Source organism: Pavona decussata, unplaced genomic scaffold, assembly GCF_977016875.1.
Source record: "Pavona decussata unplaced genomic scaffold, jaPavDecu1.1 SCAFFOLD_134, whole genome shotgun sequence".
NCBI lineage: Eukaryota > Metazoa > Cnidaria > Anthozoa > Scleractinia > Agariciidae > Pavona > Pavona decussata.
This window is the reverse complement of record NW_028145547.1, coordinates 1047253-1064989: the sequence shown is the minus strand read 5'-3', so window position 1 is coordinate 1064989 and position 17737 is coordinate 1047253. Positions and strand designations below refer to the sequence as shown.

The window sequence follows — 17737 nt, the reverse complement described above, 5'->3', positions numbered from 1 at the left end:
AACACAACTGCAGGGATATTTCACAGTCGGGGTAAAATGAACGGATGCTGCCGTTTGCAATTTCAAGGCAAAACTACCGTAAAAGACGAAACTATTTTAGAAGATCAACACCATCAATCAAAAGCCAATTAAGTTTTTGTATCGAGTAGTCCAGTTGAAGCCTGGACGACCTTTTATAATTTTCCTTGTAGCTGCTTTTAAGCTACTTTAAAGTTTCTCACTACACTGACAGGATCTATTGGCATTAATGCAATGTTTCATCCCCATCTTTTAACTCATTAATAATTCAAAAGCCAAAGACAAAGGAAATCATTTCAACTCTTATCTCGGTGTTGATATTTGATGAAACACTGTGTCTCGTGTTTGATATATTACTTCAATCTACATTCATTCTATATATTCATCTTTCCTTCTTCTTCAGTATCAATTTAATACATCTTAACATAAAAGCCAAAAAGGACAGGCAAAATAATCTCCCATAAACTCTTTGAGAAAAAAAAAGCTATATATTTCACAAAACTTCCTGAGTTTAATTTAAGGGCAATCTGCGTTATTAACTTGCCTTTTCAGCATTGTTCTCTTTGTAGGTGTTCCAACTGACTCCATCTGAAGAAAAATGTAGTTTGTAGCTTGTTGTCCACTCTCCAATATTTGCAGCTCCTTGTGTTGCCACTGCGCAAACATAATGCAATGCACCCATATCAACTTGAAGATATTCTGTTCCTGGGGGGGCTTGTGTGCTTGGACACCACCCTCCAGATCCCCTGGCCCCATTCAGTCGGCCGTAGTATGGATGATAGCCTGAGCTATAGAACGAGCTTGCCGTCAGCTCATTATCTAGGATCACGTTTCTGTCTGCTACACCTACAGCCTGACCTTGACATGCTGTTGAAAAATCGAAAAAAAAAAAAAAAAAAAACAATTAATTAAGTACGGGAAAATCAAGTACAGCTCAGTAGTACAGATATAGCGAATAATACATGGGCGCGCGGAGATATGGAATTTATCTTCGAGTGTTCACAACGATATTGAACGAGTGAGCGCAGCAAACGAGTGAGATATCGAATGTGAACACGAGAAGATAAATTCCAGATCTCCAAGCGTCCATAATATTATTCTGTTTATTATATAAACAAAAATCAGCCATTCCATAAGCCAAAACCATGCCATATAGTCGAGAACCCGATAAATGTATTTCATTGTTTAAAATAATCCAGTGAAAACTCGGAGTTCTACAAAGTACAGTAAAAATAAACGAAAACGTAAACGAAAGTGCAAGTTGCTATGGCAACAAAAGAAGATTTCCTGATTTCTGATTAGCTGATATTTTTACATGTGAAAAGATATGGATTTTCTCAGTGGCAGAAATCCTAAAAAACACTGGTGTTTATATAATAAATTGCATTATCCAGCCTAAAAATACAAAGCTTATAAAAATACAACGCAATATTTTTCTTCTCTCCTCTTCTGCTCTATTTCCTACTTCATTACTAATAATAATAATAATAATAATAATAATAATGATGATGATGATGATGATGATGATGATGATGATAATAATAATAATAATAATAATAATAATAATAATAATAATAATAATAATAATAATAATAAACATTGCCAGGCGCTTTAAGCTTTTTAATTAATGGACATTAGGCGTTTTATTATACTTTTATTTTTATTTATTTTTTAAGATGAACAGAACTTTTAGTATTTAGATTTAGGATTTTATGGATGATAAATAGTTTTAGCATTTAATTACTAGGATTTTTATGATTAGATGTTCGGAGGTTAATTGTAAATTTGTAATTTGTAATTTAGTCGTTACATTGATTGGATACGGCTGGCCGCCCAATCATTGTTTAAGTAATCGGGGTATCCAGAAGTTTTTACTGCCATTTTATAAAATAATAATAATAATAATAATAATAATAATAATAATAATAATAATAATAATAATAATAATAATAATAATAACAAGAAACCTGAGTAGGAACCATGCTCAAGACCTCTACCCTCCGCACGGGGCCTAAGATGTCGAATTAGAAAAATCTGTCAAAACGTCAATAAATGTAACGACCGAGAACTGACTTGCATACTTAAAAGAACGCTTTACTTATATAAATACTTCCACACGCATAGATAACTGCACGTGCATATACATGCCTAAATTCCTCAAATAACATTACCGAACAGCTTAAACAATAGCGAACAGAAATTAATTCGCTGAAATTTGCAACTCATTTAATGAAATGAATGGACACAGGGACACAATATAGTGCAAAAGAGTAAGAAATTAAAGATGCCCTTGGCCCTGGCCTTCCGAGTAATGAGGGTCCCAACAATCTTGAGACCGTATAATAAAGAGTCGGCATCGGGTCCTTTCCAGTCAGTTACATGATTCATCCTCTATTGATTTGTTTTCCTTCTTCTGGGGCATCCAACGGCTCATTTTGGTGCATATCTGTTCGGAAGACCTTAGTCACCACAGAAATTCGGATTTAGTTTTAAAGAAACTCTGAAGTTTTCTTGCCTAAAAATGTCCTTTCGTTTTCGAAGGGGCGAATATGTAATTTAAAATGCGAAAAAAGGTCAGCTGGCGCTTTCGCAAAGGCAACTAAAGCTAAGATTTGCTGCAGCTCAGCTAAAGCGTCCGAACAGTTCAAAGAGTAATAGTTTACAAAGATATGTCTTTAAAAGGGCCAAAACGATCTGGGAACACAGGAGATAACATTTTAAGTATTGCACGAAAATTTTTTCTTTGGGTTGACCTGTTTATTTTATTTTATGAACTGTTGTTTTAGTCAAATTTCTCGCAGGCAGATTGTTTATTTTTTATCGTCAATAATTAGCGCAGGTACCGACGTTTTTTTCGCTCTCGTCTCAATTTCCGCGCGGTCAAACGGTGAAAAACGCAGAAACGGAAATGCTTGCTACGCAAGCAAATTCTATACAGATCAAAAATTGAGTTTCATCAATCTTTAAACTATCACTTTCAGCAGACAATCTACGACATAACCTGATGTTAGAGGAACGTTTCTTTCTTGGAAAAACGAAAATTGGCCAAGAAAAAACGAAATCACACATAAGTTCACAGAAGAAACCACAGAAATGTGCTAACATGACAGAAAAATGTTCACATGTTGACGGGATTGCCATGACAACCATAGGGTAAATGATAAGCATCTAAAGGATATTAGAAGGCCAGAGACCTGATGTAAAAATGGCTGGCTTTTTTAATTTTCTTATGTCTGTATTCAAATTTGCCCTGCAAGCCTCGTTCAAGGCAAAATATTCATTTGATTTCTGAACTCAAGAACGAGACTGGTGGGGCTAATTTGAATGTAAACAAAAGAGTATTAAAATGCATACCGGAGAAGCACAGGGTCTATGGTAAAAACAACACTGGTTTCAATTGATTTTGAGCCAAACTGTTTCTCACCTTGACACTGCTTTCCATAAAATGATGACAGGCATGCGCATGTGTAATCAATGTTTCCATCAATGCAAGTGCCTCTATTCAGACAAGGATTACTGGAGCAATCATCAAACTCTGAAATGAGAGAAAAGGTTTGGTATGTGTACAATATTCTAGAAAATCTCTATATAGCTACCTGGTTTTAATAGTTCTAAGGAAATACATTAGCGCTTTAAGCAATCACGGACAGTATTTAATTACCGCCATTATATTTTCTTCAACCCTGGCTATGATTCCCGACACCCTCCTAATTAAAGATGTATACTAAGTATCGATTCTTAACGATGATCTTTCATTGTCCTGTTGTTAAGAAACAATCCTTAACATGCATTTTAGCTTATGATCGTTTATCCGGCCTTAGATTAATTTAGTGCCGACACCAGTGGCACGAAACTCTTTCTTAGATTCAACTACATTGCGCAGCTGAAATATTTTGAGAAAATAAAAGAAGACTATCTCTAAAACCAGAAAGCTTAGTGTTGGTATTGGGTCCCAGTGGGGTCCCAAGTGTCACCAATGCTTCCCCATATAAAGTTCCGGAAAACGCCTTTCCACACAACATAAGTTCTACCAGCGAAGTCAGAGGACGTCGCACATCCTCGAAAGGCGGGTGTCTGTCGCCTTTAAATTACTGGGACATGTGGCTAAAGGAAGGAAAGCCAGAAAACCCTGGTCCTCCTGACTCGGGGGCTAGGCGTGGGGCTTAAATAACCTCACCACATAAAATCAATTTGATAATGGAAATTGTAATATCAACAAGCACTACAGAGAGTACGCAGCCCTGACTCCCCAATCAGAGAATAGGGCCTGGAGGATAATTTTATAACACCTCTTAAAGCTCTCCTGGTTTGTTAAATGGAAGGAGCACTTTAGAACTCATGCAAGACACCGTTTTAAGTTTCTACTCTATTCCTGTTGCAATGTTTGTGAGTAAACCGACCTTGACACGTTTTTCCTATCTTGCCGGAAGGGCAGATGCAGTTAAATGTCCCTTTGCCGTTCACACAGGTTCCTCCATTCAAACAAGGATTGTTGATGCATTCGTCATAATCTAAATTTAGCAATATATAACATAACAATAATTTCAGTCTAACCATAGGTTAAATCTATAACACGCATGCACGTAACACGGCTAGAAAAAATGAATCTTCTCATGGAGTTCGCATTCATACTCAAAGAATGTCAAACGGATTTCTTGATTTTTAGTATGTTTTCTTTCGCAAATGTGTTTCTTTAAAGTCAGTACATTAAGTAATTTGCCACAGCTGTCTCATTTACCTTTCTTGCATGTGTACTGATGACAAGATGAACAATCCACGTCATTCCACATGTACCCATCCCCTGCCCCCAGGGTGTGGACGCAGTCCTCCCCTCTAAAGTCGTTTGGTTGGTTTTGAGCCCAGTAGCGAAATTTATCAGGACATCCATCCACCCAGCCGAATAATCCTTCTGTGGCAATATCATTCAAACCGATCCACGCCTTGTCGCCATTGTGCCCGTGCTGGATATATACGTTTTCTTCCTGGCTTTCAATAGCAGCTAGATTAGCACCCATGGCTCTGCAGGTTATACTTGCATTGGACCAAGTCTCGCATGTTTCGCTGGTTAAGTAACAGGAGCCATTGTAGAAACTCCATTCAGGATCACAGACATCTTTGGACAAAAAATAATATAGCGTCAAACAATACTCTCGTTACTTGGACAAACAATCAATCCCTGGCAAAAGGTAAGGTAACGTCTTACGAGCCCACTGGCCCACTATTGCGGCAGCTTGTCCGGGATTCTGTAGCATGGACTGGCTTGGGGTATTGCTACCCTCTCCCCACCCGTCCTTCCTGGAAGGGGTCCTAGTTTATGGCAGGTTACCTCCCGGCGGCACCGAATCAAGTTTCGTTGGAACCCATTTATACTCCTGGATAGAGAGAGGTAATGTGAGAGTAGCTTGATGACCAAACACCCAACACAGTGATCCCAGCCTGCGGTTAATAAGGACAGCTTGTTCCGGAGTTCGATGCTTTGAGACCAACGTATCTCCCACCAATCCCAAGAAGATGGATAGCTCCCATTTTCAAAAGAAAACTGTCATTTAACACTGTTATTAAAGACTGCCCGGTCTACGTCGTCTCTGTATGTCGGATGTAAATTTCTCGGTTCACGATTAGATACATAGATTAGAGCATATTTTACTTTGGAAAAGGCTCTATCTCAACCCTCCTTTGACGATCTCCATTAATATGTGTCAGTAAAACCTTAGTTGGCTTGCTAGTCAGCTAGACCAGTGATTTCTTCCCTATCTTTGTTATCGTCCTACCTGGTAAAACTGCATACGAGACTGACAAAGGGTCATGTTGTTGCACAAATAGTTCCTTCACACAAGCTCTGAAGCCCGTCTTGTTTATGTACTACAAAGAAATCGGCAACATGCAAACGTAAATACGACCAAAGATTTATTTCACAATTTTAAATAGCAGGCTTGCAGGAGGGGTTTCAAGCAACTTAACAACTGTGATGCTAGCCACCTCTGTATATAGATGCTCTCATAAAGAAACACTCCAAAATTAATTATTTGCTCGGATGGCAGAACAAGTTGGACAGATTGAAATGACACTAGCTCTACTTTATATAATAATAATAATAATAATAATAATAATAATAATAATAATAATAATAATAATAACTTTATTAACGTGTCAAGAAATGTAGCTGAGGGGAGAAGTCCCCTCTACTAATAGTGGACACCTAACTAAATTCTAGAAAATTCAAAAAATAAATTAAAATTTACATGTCATAAACCATATTAATAAAATTTCATACGTCAATCGCAAAAAATCATGTAAACCTAGTCATTCTCGGCATAAGTTGCAGCCTCGACAGTTACTGACATTTGCTGCTAGGGCAGTAAGGTCCTGATTACGTATGACTCTTTTAAATTGCTTCAGAGAGGGTTGATATCTTATTCTAGGAGTGAGATCATTCCACAGTTTAGGCCCTAGGTAACGAAGTGAGTGTTTTCCATATGTCACCAAAGAGAATCGAGGTTGAACAAATTCTCGCTTCCTTAAGTAATACGAACCACTGTCTAATTGGAAAAGATTACAAAGTCTCTGTGGCAGTAATTCATGCTTAATCTTATACATGAAGATGGTAATGTCCTGCAATCGTCTGTTGTATAACGATGGTATGTCTGCTTTTGCCAGTAGTTTCTCGTAGCTAGAATGTTTGTCCTTAAAAACTGCCCTGAGTCCTCTTTCTTGTATGCGTTCAAGCTTTCTCCTATCGCTTGCCTTGCAGAAGTGCCAGGTGAGGTGGCAATTAGTAAGGTATGGTAAGATAGCAGCTTTATATAGCTGCAGCTTGGCTTCTGTTGGTATCAGGTTTTTCAGTCTCATAAGGACCACAATCCTTTGGCTTGCTTTTTTACACACGTTGTTAATATGATGGTTAAAGTTCAGTTTACTATCTATCGTCACTCCTAAAAGATTCAACTTCTCTGTCGACTCGATTTCGCTGCCTTGAATACTCATGGTCGGAGTTGTTATCTCTCTTTTGTTCTGCATTGTCATGGTTCTATATTTACTATAGTTACCCTTTAGCATGTTGTCTTCATACCAATTAGATGCTTTTTCTGCATTCCTGCTAAGTGATGACTTTACGTTAAAGCATAAACATTTTCTTTTTAAGTATTTACAGCCTAACGCTCTCTTTACTATATGTCCTACAAATGGTGGTCGTCCGAACTCTTTTCTGTGAGCATTTTCCCTCAAAACACATCAAAACTTATCAGTGGTTTTAGCAATTCGTTTGCATTGATAATTCCATCCTGATAAATTACATTCAACCAGTGGCTCGTCCTCTATTCCTATACTTTTCGGTTTGCCCGTTTCATCGTTTAGACCGAATTCCACGTCTTTTGCCCATGATTATTAAGGTTTTTTGGAGCCATGGACGTTCTGGCCTGTCGTGCGTTTAACGATTGCATATACATCGTCCATTCATGCATTCATGTTATAGCTTAGTTAAGAATGGCCTAAAATGTCGCCGTTTGATATCACACCCAGATAATACTCCTTTAACCCCCGATCTGTTAAGAAAATATTCATATCTCACCTCAGCCCATGCTGAAATAGAGTTGTACAAAGGATTGAGATTTCCTCCGCTTGTTGAATGGTTTGCTGACACCAAGACTTCTGGAGAATCATTGTAGTGCTTCTTAAACACGACATCCTGGATAAGAGAAGAAAAGATTTCCACTGTTTATGCATGATTGTAAAACAATATCTAAGCAAGTTTGGAATACTTTTTAGGAAGGAGAAACAGCTAGAGTGAAGCAGAAAGTAAAAAGGAGACAGAGTAAGATAGGGGGCAGATGGATGATGGTACTAAGAAAAAGTGACAGAATGTTTGACTGGAAAGTAGGAAGAGAAAGTGAATGACTGCTAGGGAGTAATGAGAGAGAAAACGAATAAGCGAGTACGCATGGACCTAAGCCGATGTGTGCGTGTTCAAATATAAGCGAGAATGCATGCGCGAGCGCATTAACGAATGGAAGCAAATGTGCGTAAGCAGTCGTGAGAGTATGCGCCTAAAAATACCGTCACAAATCAACACAAAAACGTCATAATTTATACATTTTGGATTGGACAATGCAACAAAAGTGTGCGCAATATAATGACCTACTTACCTCACAAAAAGCGTAATTGAAATCTCGGGATGGCTTGTTTCCATTGGAGAAGTATACAGCCCCATGCTCTCTAAACAGAGGTTGATGGAGCTCTTCAAACGCTATCCAATCCTGTTCAGTAATATGGAAGACAGAAGAGATACGTCCAGAACTAAACGCTAATGAGATGCATGAACCTTATCATGGACATCGTTAGGGAGAACTATTGTCTGTTCTTAGGGGGGACACTCAGTAATGTCTGATATGGGAGGCTCCACCTAGAGTATTAAAAACCAAGTTTTACAGAAAAAGCATCCCTGGAACATTCATAAAACGTTAAATTTCAGCTCCTTCTTAAAACTTAAAGATATGCCACAGACAGAGGAATGTGCACTTTGTTACTGGTGCAATACCTGAGAATGATTGCTGCCATGTCAAATCTGTCTATTTGTGCGACCCCGTAAATATATAACCATAAATTCCTCTACCCTTTCGCTTACTATGGTGGTGGAAAAGGCAGTGCTCTTTGGTGGAGCCTCCCCTTATAGCCTACTACGTGGAGAATTCACCTCCCTACCCCCACCTCCCTCGCCACGTCTATTCACGCTGTTATATCTTTCACTGCAACAATGGTCTAAGATGTTTATATTTACGCGAAAGGACATAGATGAAGTGGTCGTTAAAAGAATCTCCTGTGTATAACTGTCTAGATTGCAAGCAAATTATTCGATTTGTGTTAAAGAGAGAATAAAAGGACGTAAGAGGAAACATTTTAATGTAGAAATTCAAAGAAGGAGAGTTTTCCATTTATCTATTTTTTGCCACATCATCAAATACAGTAGCACACGGCTACCAATTTATAAAAAAGCGCATTTTTAAGGAAATTTGTTTGCCTGAATTTTGACGCAACTATTTAACATGACCTGATTATATATGACGAACAGTAGAAATCCCTTACAACATGAATGCCTCGGTGAGCGCCGTCAAAGTTCTGTAATTCTCGAACACAGATCTTGAAAGAAGTTTTTGTGATATCTTCTAACCACACAGAAGATGCATCGTGCTTCACACCACGCCTTTCATGCTCCGCTGACACTAGAATTGTGGGCGTCGACTTAAACTTGCTCTGAAATCAAGGACAACAAAAAATGGCCTCAATTTCAACGGCAATGTGATTTTTTATATGTAAATCAATACAGAAAATGAAAATTTCTTCCACCTTAAACTGAACTCGAATCTTGAAATTCTGGGTAAAGATATATTTTAGTTGACCGTACTTTTTCCCATTATGTCAATCTAGTTTGATACCTTAAGGTACTTTGACTAAGCTAGCGTAGAGGTTTCTGTTTTGACAACCGGAACAGATCAAATTTGAAACTCAGTTTCAAAAATAAACCAATACAAATTTGCCTCCTACCGAGGGAAGTGAAACGGTACGACAGCTCGTTCCAGTCCACCAAGTCGGCATGTCCATTTCTCCAGACACTCCCCCGTCGGGGGCCCCCTGGTAGGCAAGCCAGTCAACTGTTGCAAACGTTTCTCCAATTCTTTTCTCGTTTCTCCCAGCCTGTGTAACACAAACTGTAAAATTGTTTTCCATGATTTCTTCAACCCAAGCAACCACCGCTTCGTGGACATATGCGGGATCTGAGAAGTTCACGTGATTGACAGAAACCTGTATGTGAACCGGTTTGTCAGGATAAAAGACATAAGGAGCCAGTGGAACTTGTTCACAAACTGCTTCAGCCCAAACTGGATAGTGGTGGAGGTGATGGCGGCCCTTTTGAGAAGGGAATCCTGCAAAAAATTAGCAACACTAAGTCAATTCCTATACTGTTATCAGACTTTTCGTGGGTAAAGTTGCCCTACATTACTGGAGCTTAACCAGATTTATGTAGCAACAAGAAGCTCAAGTATTGTTACTCCTCCCCCACCCCCTTCCTGGATGTGTTGGTAGTTTATCACAGGGTTTCCCTCGGAAGAATGTCACCGGTATTTATACACCTGGGTGAAGACAGAAAACAAGGAGGAAAGTTTCTAAGGGAGAGGCGAGGCCTCTAACTCCACATTTTTATCAGATTTATTGGCGTATAACAATTGAAAAAGGATTCAAGTGAGTGCAACGAATTCGGTAGGTATTCTACGAAAACTCTTCACATTAATTCGTGTGTCTCCCCTCCATAGAGAGGGTTAGAATCGATGGTGCTTTAGGTGATCTGCTAGGTCGGTCTTCTAGCTTCCCAAGATTGACCTTTTTTGTTTTTCATTCTTACTGGATGATATGTAGGAGCCGAGGTGTTTGAAGTCCTTGGCCGTCTCTAGCTTAGTGCCATTGAGATTAGACGCTGCTGTGAATGATGTGTTGTGGTCTTGCTGCAGTGTTGGTGAAGTCCCGTGGAACTATCAGTGTCTACTTTATGTTTGAAAAAAAAAGTGAAATCAGTTTTGTTACCTGTACAGCCACCCGGATGATAAACAGTAAAGTTTGCTCTCATATGGCACATTTCTCGCTGGAACACACACACGTTGTCATATGTGGTACCATTGGAGGAACACACAGGCTCTTCATACGACGGACAATTATCCACGCATATGCACCGCGCGTCCCTGGGACCAAATGCCTTACAAACGGCAAAGTACTTACAGGAAACATTGATGCACGGATCAACATCTGTAATACAAAAACACAAAAGAAATAATTATTTGCCTCTTTCTTTATTTCTTTCTACTTATTTATTTTTAAACTATAAGCGTTCTAATCGTTTGTTGATTTACAAGAAAGAGAAAATTAAATAATCAACATGTAAAATCTTTCAGACATAAGTCAAGTTTAGATAACACGGCTGGGCGTTCTGTGACTAATTAAGAATGGGAATGATTTTATGTTATTCATATTTCATTTCTATTAAAAGTTGTATAAACCCTCAGACACTTTTAGGTCACGTTTTCATTTTTTTGCAATCTTTAATGTATTGTCTGGTATTATCGATATCGACATACGCGTTTCCCTATTCCTTTTTCTTTTTTATTCCTTGAAGGCGCTCTTATCAGATTAACTCGCGATAACTTCAAGGTATAGAAACGTTGAGTATCAAGAAGTAAAACTGTTATATAACGTTGCTTATTTACCTCCAATAACTGCGTAGTCAACTGTAACCGGATCATGTTGGCTCTCCATTCCTGCCAAGTCTTTTATGCACACGCGAACGGAAGAAATTGTTATTTCCTGTGATAAGAGCAGAATAATTCGGATTTTGTTGTAATGTTACTGATAGGGACCTCACTGGATTCTGGGTCCCTGACTGTTTTCTCGGGCCACCCCGCAGGCTTTTGCCTGTGGCTGCCATGTTTGAGATGAGTTAGAGAACAATTGTTGGACAATTGTCACTTCGTTTCGTTAGAATGATTGAAGTTAAAGTTGAGAACTGGGCATGTGTTTAAGACGGTTTTACAACTATGTGTAAAATGGCGATCACGTTTTTTGGTTATTTATGTACATGGTGACAACAAATAAAAACTGGCCCTGTATTCTGTATTGTATTTTGTCGTGTGTATGGTATGGCAAAAATAAAAAATAATAACAAAATAACTGTACTTCATGAAACTTGGAAAATCGCCGCAAAAAAGTATAATTTGGAAGTCGCAACTTTCGTGTGACGGTGGTTTATACCGAAGGCTCTTTTCCTATTCAAATCTACTTGCTAGAAATAATGTTAACATACCTCTATCCAAGTGTTAAGGACGTTGTTTTCCGGCTTAACAGAGTGCACGTTCGAGCTATCGTATAGATGATTGACTGTTACCATGACAACGGGAGGTGCATAAAACGTCTCAGTAAAGTTAAGCACCTATCAGAAAAAAACAACATACCAAAGGTCCCAGGCGTTTTTGCGATTGGCTAAAGAGATCAGCGAAGCTGATGACGTAGAATACAGCAGGGTATCCTTAGATTATCCTACACTTAGGTCCTATGAAGTCAATTTTGACATTTTTCGTCTTTTACCTTCCTTGCTATTATTGTGACTTTATTTGTTCTACTATTTGTGACTTTGTTTGAACGCAATTAATCAAGTCTAAAAAGAGTTTGAGGGGGTAGTTTTTAAAGAAACTGCAGTGCTGCTTCGGTGGGAGTGGAAACGACTCTGGTTTTATCAAAAGAATTGATAACTAAAGGTAAATAGAGATTCCAGTGCTGACGTTCCGAGCATTAACCTTTCGTCAGAGTGAATCCTGAGTAATTTGTTGGAGAAAGAACATTTCTTTACCTTTTTCAGCGTCTGCCTTGACTGGTCTTTTGTTACCTTTATTTGTTTCTTTCACCTTTATGCAACACTTCACAAAAATATTCAAACTAAAATGATCATTACCTTGCAAAACGCAAAGTTGTCTTGTTCCAGGGGAGCGCCACCATTTTCAAACTGAAGTTTTCCTTGAAGAGTCAACTGAGCGACTCCCGGTGAAAGCGCCAACCAGTCCTGAAAGAGAAAATTAATTTGCTTAGAACGCGTGTGCGTATATGTATTTTTTTTTCTTCTTTTTTTCACATCGAGGCACAACTGTGAATAGCCTGCTTGAGCCTGCTTGACAGCAAAGGAAGGAAAAGGTAGAATTATTCAGTCTGTGTCGACCACATATTGGCTATTGTTAAATCTGCGACAAATTATTTTCACTCGATGATATCCTTCGCTTATGAGAAAAATCAAATGTTGCGAAGCCCCTCAAACTGAAATAAGATAACTACAGCAAGAGCAATTCATCTCATCCTCTCTTGTTTTTTTGTATTTTAAGAGGTCACGTGCATATTGCGATTGTACGGCCACGCGTATGATAGAAGCATGAAACACTTACCACTTGTATATTCTGATGTTTGCCATCAAATGTTTTCACTTCTCGGATACAGACTCGGAAATGGTCTTCCTGTGACTCTTCTATCCACAAGTTCATGGTGTCCTGTGGTCTGGTGCTGCCAGAGTGATGTACAGTGGCAAGTACGTTTGGGACAGAGGGAAATCTCTGCAAAGAAAAAACACATTGTTTATTTTGGATTAAAATGCATAGGCTGCTTCTGTGCCTTTGAACCACAGGCTTATTTAACGCAACGCACAACGATAAATTCATTTCATGGCTGTAATGGGTGTTAAAAAATTATCACTATTCGTTCAGTCCTCGTGACTTTGGCTAACGGATCTCTCCTTATTTCTACGTCGTCGGTGGAAACTAAAAGCCCTTGAAGCAACTTTTTGATAGTACGATGAAACAATTTAGCATCGATCAACCGACCGATGGTGCTTTTCAGCCCACATAACCCGTGCCTTTCGAAAATAATGTCGAAATTGGGAGGGGAAGGGGGGGGGGGGGGAGGGGGAGAGGGAGAGCGTGAGTTTATTATCGAGGCAAAACTCTCACAAATTTGTCGGTAAATTTGCACTGATAACGTTGCAATATTCCAACAGTAAAGTACCAATCAACAGGCAGACAGATAATAAAAAATACATTAATAATGTTGAAAAAAAAAAGGGAAAGGAGTGTGAAAACAGTAGGCGCGTTCGAAACTGGATTTATACCAAAGAGCTTTTGTGTTTATTTTGTCACGAACTGTTAAACTTCAGAGACGTTTGTTTTGGTTTGGAGCAAGGAAATAATGCTCTGTCTCGTATGATTGCAAAAGACTGTCAGTTTTGTTATTCTTCTGTCTGGAAATATCATTTTAGTCAATCATATGTTGTTTAGTCAAAGGGTATCCTAGCCGGGTAAGAGCAGGCTTAATTATAGCTATAGAATAATAAGCTGTTCTGAGAGGGTAACAATAAACTTCAAGTTCTTCTCGCGTCCCGTATTGCTTTCAGTTACGACTGGGAAAGTAACATAACAGTATTTTAATACAGTCACAACAAATGAAAATAAAAAAAAAAATACTGAAAAGAATAATAAAACTTACGGGAAATAACATTATGAAATGTTCTGCTATAAAAGTTATACTACTCGCTCCATCATTTTATATGTTAAAAGCCACTAAAGTTTATGCAAATTTCGTTGAGCGTGTGGAAAATGGGTTTTGTCTCCCCAATGACTAAAATTTCCAATTTTCCAATTCTAAGTCCAGTGTCTAAAACGGACCTAACTCAATTTTTTACTCAGAAAAACTTAACTTAATCATAACTCAAAAACTCAAACTTAATTCAAAGTCAAGTCAACTCTTTACTAGGTAAATAGCCAATCCCACCCACAAAGAAGTAAAACTTAATTTAGCTTTAAGTCAACAAGGGATAAACATTAATGATTTTGTTTAATTATCTCATTAGGCATAAGCTGACTTGATAAATATTGCACCAACGTTAAAGTTGGTCCAATGTTGTTTGGAAACGACCCCGTACTGTTTATCTGCTATTGAAGGAGACGAAGAGGATTTCAGAGGTCAAGCAAAGCAAAGATTTTAACTTCAGTAATAAAACATGACAATTATCCCGATTCTGTAAAGACACAAAGGTTACATTAATTTAGCGCGTCTAAATATCAATCTGAAGGCTAATGTCCAGCTTAGTCACCGTAGTAATGGTTGGCAAAATAAACTATTCTTCACACATGTTTTAACCTCACACCAACCTCACAGGCTTCAAGGGAAACCAAACAGAATTCTGTAAAGGTTTCTCCGGGATGAAATAACATTCCAACTATGGAAGTGATAGTAATTTTCCTTGTCTCTAAGACTTTCTTTAGTTAGCACTTCGACTGTACTTAATTTAAGACAAAGACAGCGAAATCTAAAACTATAGTAATGTAATTTCACGTGTAAGAAATACCGCTAAATACACTTTTTTGCAAAACGTGAAAAAACAAACAACATTTCATCAAGTCATCTGGACCTGGACGTGCGGACATAAGGATTTGAGTTCATCTGCCCCTTACTCCAAGTCTAATTTTGAGTTTAAATAACCTACTCACCATTACGTCAAGACAAATTGCGGTTAGCAACAACTAATGGGAGATAGATTGCGAAAATCTTGAAGAAAGAGAACGTATTCTTCTTTCTCTCTTTTGTATCACTGTCGTTTTCATTTTCCTTCTCCTCTTATGTATTAATTAGTTAATTCATTTATTTGTTTGTTTGTTCATTTTTTTTACCCATTTTCCACTGACCCTCCAGACAAGCAATTGCTATTAGCGGGTCAGCTCTATAAATATCCTTTTGTGATCACATTATTTTAATAAAAGTTGAATAACAGTTAAATATCTTCTTTAAAAATGTTTTCCTCAGAGATCAGACCTTTTATATTTTCAAAACTCCATTTCAAAGCGAACTCAGTGCAAACAATTAATGTACAGACAATGGCCTGTTTATTCGAAATGACATAGTATTCTGGTATGTGAGGTCTATTGCGTGCAATATCTATTGAGCAATTTCAATTTATTTTCAATAAATGTATTATGAGGAGTCGTCAAACCCGAGCCATACCTGTGCAAAATCAACCCTTTCACATTGTGTCCCGCTGGTGAATGCATTGAAGGAGGCGGTGCCGTCAAGTGCTCCAGAAGGCGTGCCGCGAAACGCAACCCAGTTCACAACAATGGATCCATTTGAACCAAGGCCTGATTCCAACACACAGACGCGGAAATTATTCTGCGTCACTTCTGTGGTCCACACTACTGCTGAATCATGAACACTGGGCGGCTCATTTTCAAGGCCGATGGATGCAAGGACGCGAATATTGCCCGAGCTGGAAAATACCTGAGGGTATTGCACGGTTGTGCAATGGAGCAAGTCGGGATAAGACGCGGAGAAGTTGACCTTTCCTTGCTGGAAGAGATTTTGACCTGAGGGGAAATTGTATAAGAAAATGTAGGCTAAAACAGTGATTCAGAATTCAAAAATTTAAGCTTAGGGGTAACGTGTGACTTTAGACAAGTTTGTCCTGTGACAGATCCAGCCTGGGCTGATCGTTTGAGTACCGGAGTCAAACATGTGCTTCTAACAGTTTGGATGTTTGATGTTATTCGAGAATTGGTCCTTCAAGGCTAAAACGAGTCGCAATTAGCAAGAAATAATTACACTGGTCTTACCTTCGACCAAAAAGGGAAGAGCGCACAATACTAAAAGCGTAGCTAACAGTTGTACACCTGGGAACGCCCCCATTCTTGCAGAAAAGCAGCAAAACTGCAGAAACAAGGACTCCGACCTGTGTGTTCTGGGTGTCGAACACGCCACTGGCGAAAAATCCCACCGAATTTGTATATAAAGGGTCCATGTCTTATTGACGAAGGTTAATATTCTCACTCTTTCTTTCCGGGTACAATTCTGGGAGAATCTAGGAATTTAGCAAGGCAAAGTAACTAGGAAACGAAGCGACAAAGCAGTAAGAAAATAGATAGTGTCGAAGAGATCAGTTTCACAGAGGTCCGGAGAATATAGACTATGATCAATCAGTCACTCAGCTGATCAATCACTCAGCCAAGTGACGTATCAAATTTATAAAAAGAAAGAAAAAATAGGTAGAAGTGGGTCAAGGCATTGAATGACCTCGTGAAAATAACTTCATGTTTATGTTGAAAATAGCAAAAGCATAACCACACGATATTGACCGTTTAACTTTCACATTTAATTCATGTAAAATGCCTCACGCTAAACAGTAAATCGGGTTTTCTATGGTGGATTTTTGCCGGCTGTTAGCAGTGCCCAGATAAGCCATGCTCAATCGAGAGACGTAGCTTTCTTTACATGCATTTCGAAATATTATTTTAAGCTAACATAAACAGTACCTTCCAGTTGGCCGGAGGATTGGCATGGCTGAAATATGTTATAGAAAGCTAAATATTCCAAGAAATTACTTCTTCGTTCACGATTAGAAACAACTTTGCTTGTGGCCCACAGAAACTGTATTTTTTTTTTTTACAAACACAAAAAGAAGAATGCGATCAACTTTGGGAAAATCCCGATCACTTAGAGCAGTATTCTCGTAAAAACTCCCTAGAAATTTACGGTGTTCCGCACGGCAAGATGCGTACACATCTACGGAAAGTGTTGTCGTCAAAGTTGCTGAAGCCCTTAATGTTACCGTTGAGCCCGAAGAAATTGAAATATCCCACAAGATTAATCAAGGAAAAAGCATCTTGGCGAAGTTCTGCAGCCATAAAACTAAATCGAAGATTTATAAAGAACGTACAAAGCTGAAACATGTAAAAATCAGGGATATTTTTCCGGACTATCCCTCCGCAGCGCGCCATCGCATATTTATCAATGAAAATTTAACGGCCTTCAGGAGATCCCTGGTCGAAGCTGCAAACAGGAGAAGAAAAGACGGAGTTCTAACCAGTGTTTGGACCTAATAGACGGCAAGGTGTACGTCAAAACGTCCCCGTACGGATCTCCTATAAAAATTCATTCCGAAGAGGACTTAAATGACATATGAACGGTATTGTACTACTTATAATCTATTGACTTAATGCCAATTATTAAATTAATTCACTGCCGGGTGCAGCGCGTCGCTTCAGGCTAGGTCCTTGCCTTTGTGCCTGTAAAAAAAAGGTAACAAATGTTCGCTACATGTGCCCTTAGTTTAGCTGTTTTTCGTTTCGTTTTTACTTTGTTTAATTTTTGTTTGCTC

General features: G+C 38.5%; 1 protein-coding gene across 1 annotated transcript; it reads right to left on the bottom strand.

The window, feature by feature from the left end:
- Window positions 1-550: 550 nt before the first annotated feature.
- Window positions 551-16426, bottom strand: LOC146467603 (uncharacterized). The gene is made up of 16 exons (XM_085125493.1): window positions 16197-16426; window positions 15592-15950; window positions 12987-13151; window positions 12506-12613; window positions 11861-11986; window positions 11268-11364; window positions 10591-10809; window positions 9556-9935; window positions 9097-9264; window positions 8160-8270; window positions 7586-7702; window positions 5790-5880; window positions 4757-5131; window positions 4419-4529; window positions 3443-3553; window positions 551-885 (listed from the first exon to the last, which is right to left on the bottom strand). The coding sequence occupies exons 1-16, from the start codon at window positions 16267-16269 to the stop codon at window positions 554-556; spliced, it is 2943 nt and encodes a 980-aa protein (XP_084981619.1). The 5' UTR covers window positions 16270-16426; the 3' UTR covers window positions 551-553.
- Between the last annotated feature and the right edge of the window lie 1311 nt (window positions 16427-17737).

Coding starts and splice junctions, on each gene's coding strand:
- LOC146467603 (XM_085125493.1), bottom strand. CDS start 16,269: ATGGGGGCGTTCCCAGGTGTACAACTGTTAGCTACGCTTTTAGTATTG. Junction 13,152..15,591: donor AAAGGGTTGATTTTGCACAG/GTATGGCTCGGG, acceptor TTTTCTTTGCAG/AGATTTCCCTCTGTCCCAAA. Junction 5,881..7,585: donor CTATTTCAGCATGGGCTGAG/GTGAGATATGAA, acceptor ATTTCTTTGTAG/TACATAAACAAGACGGGCTT.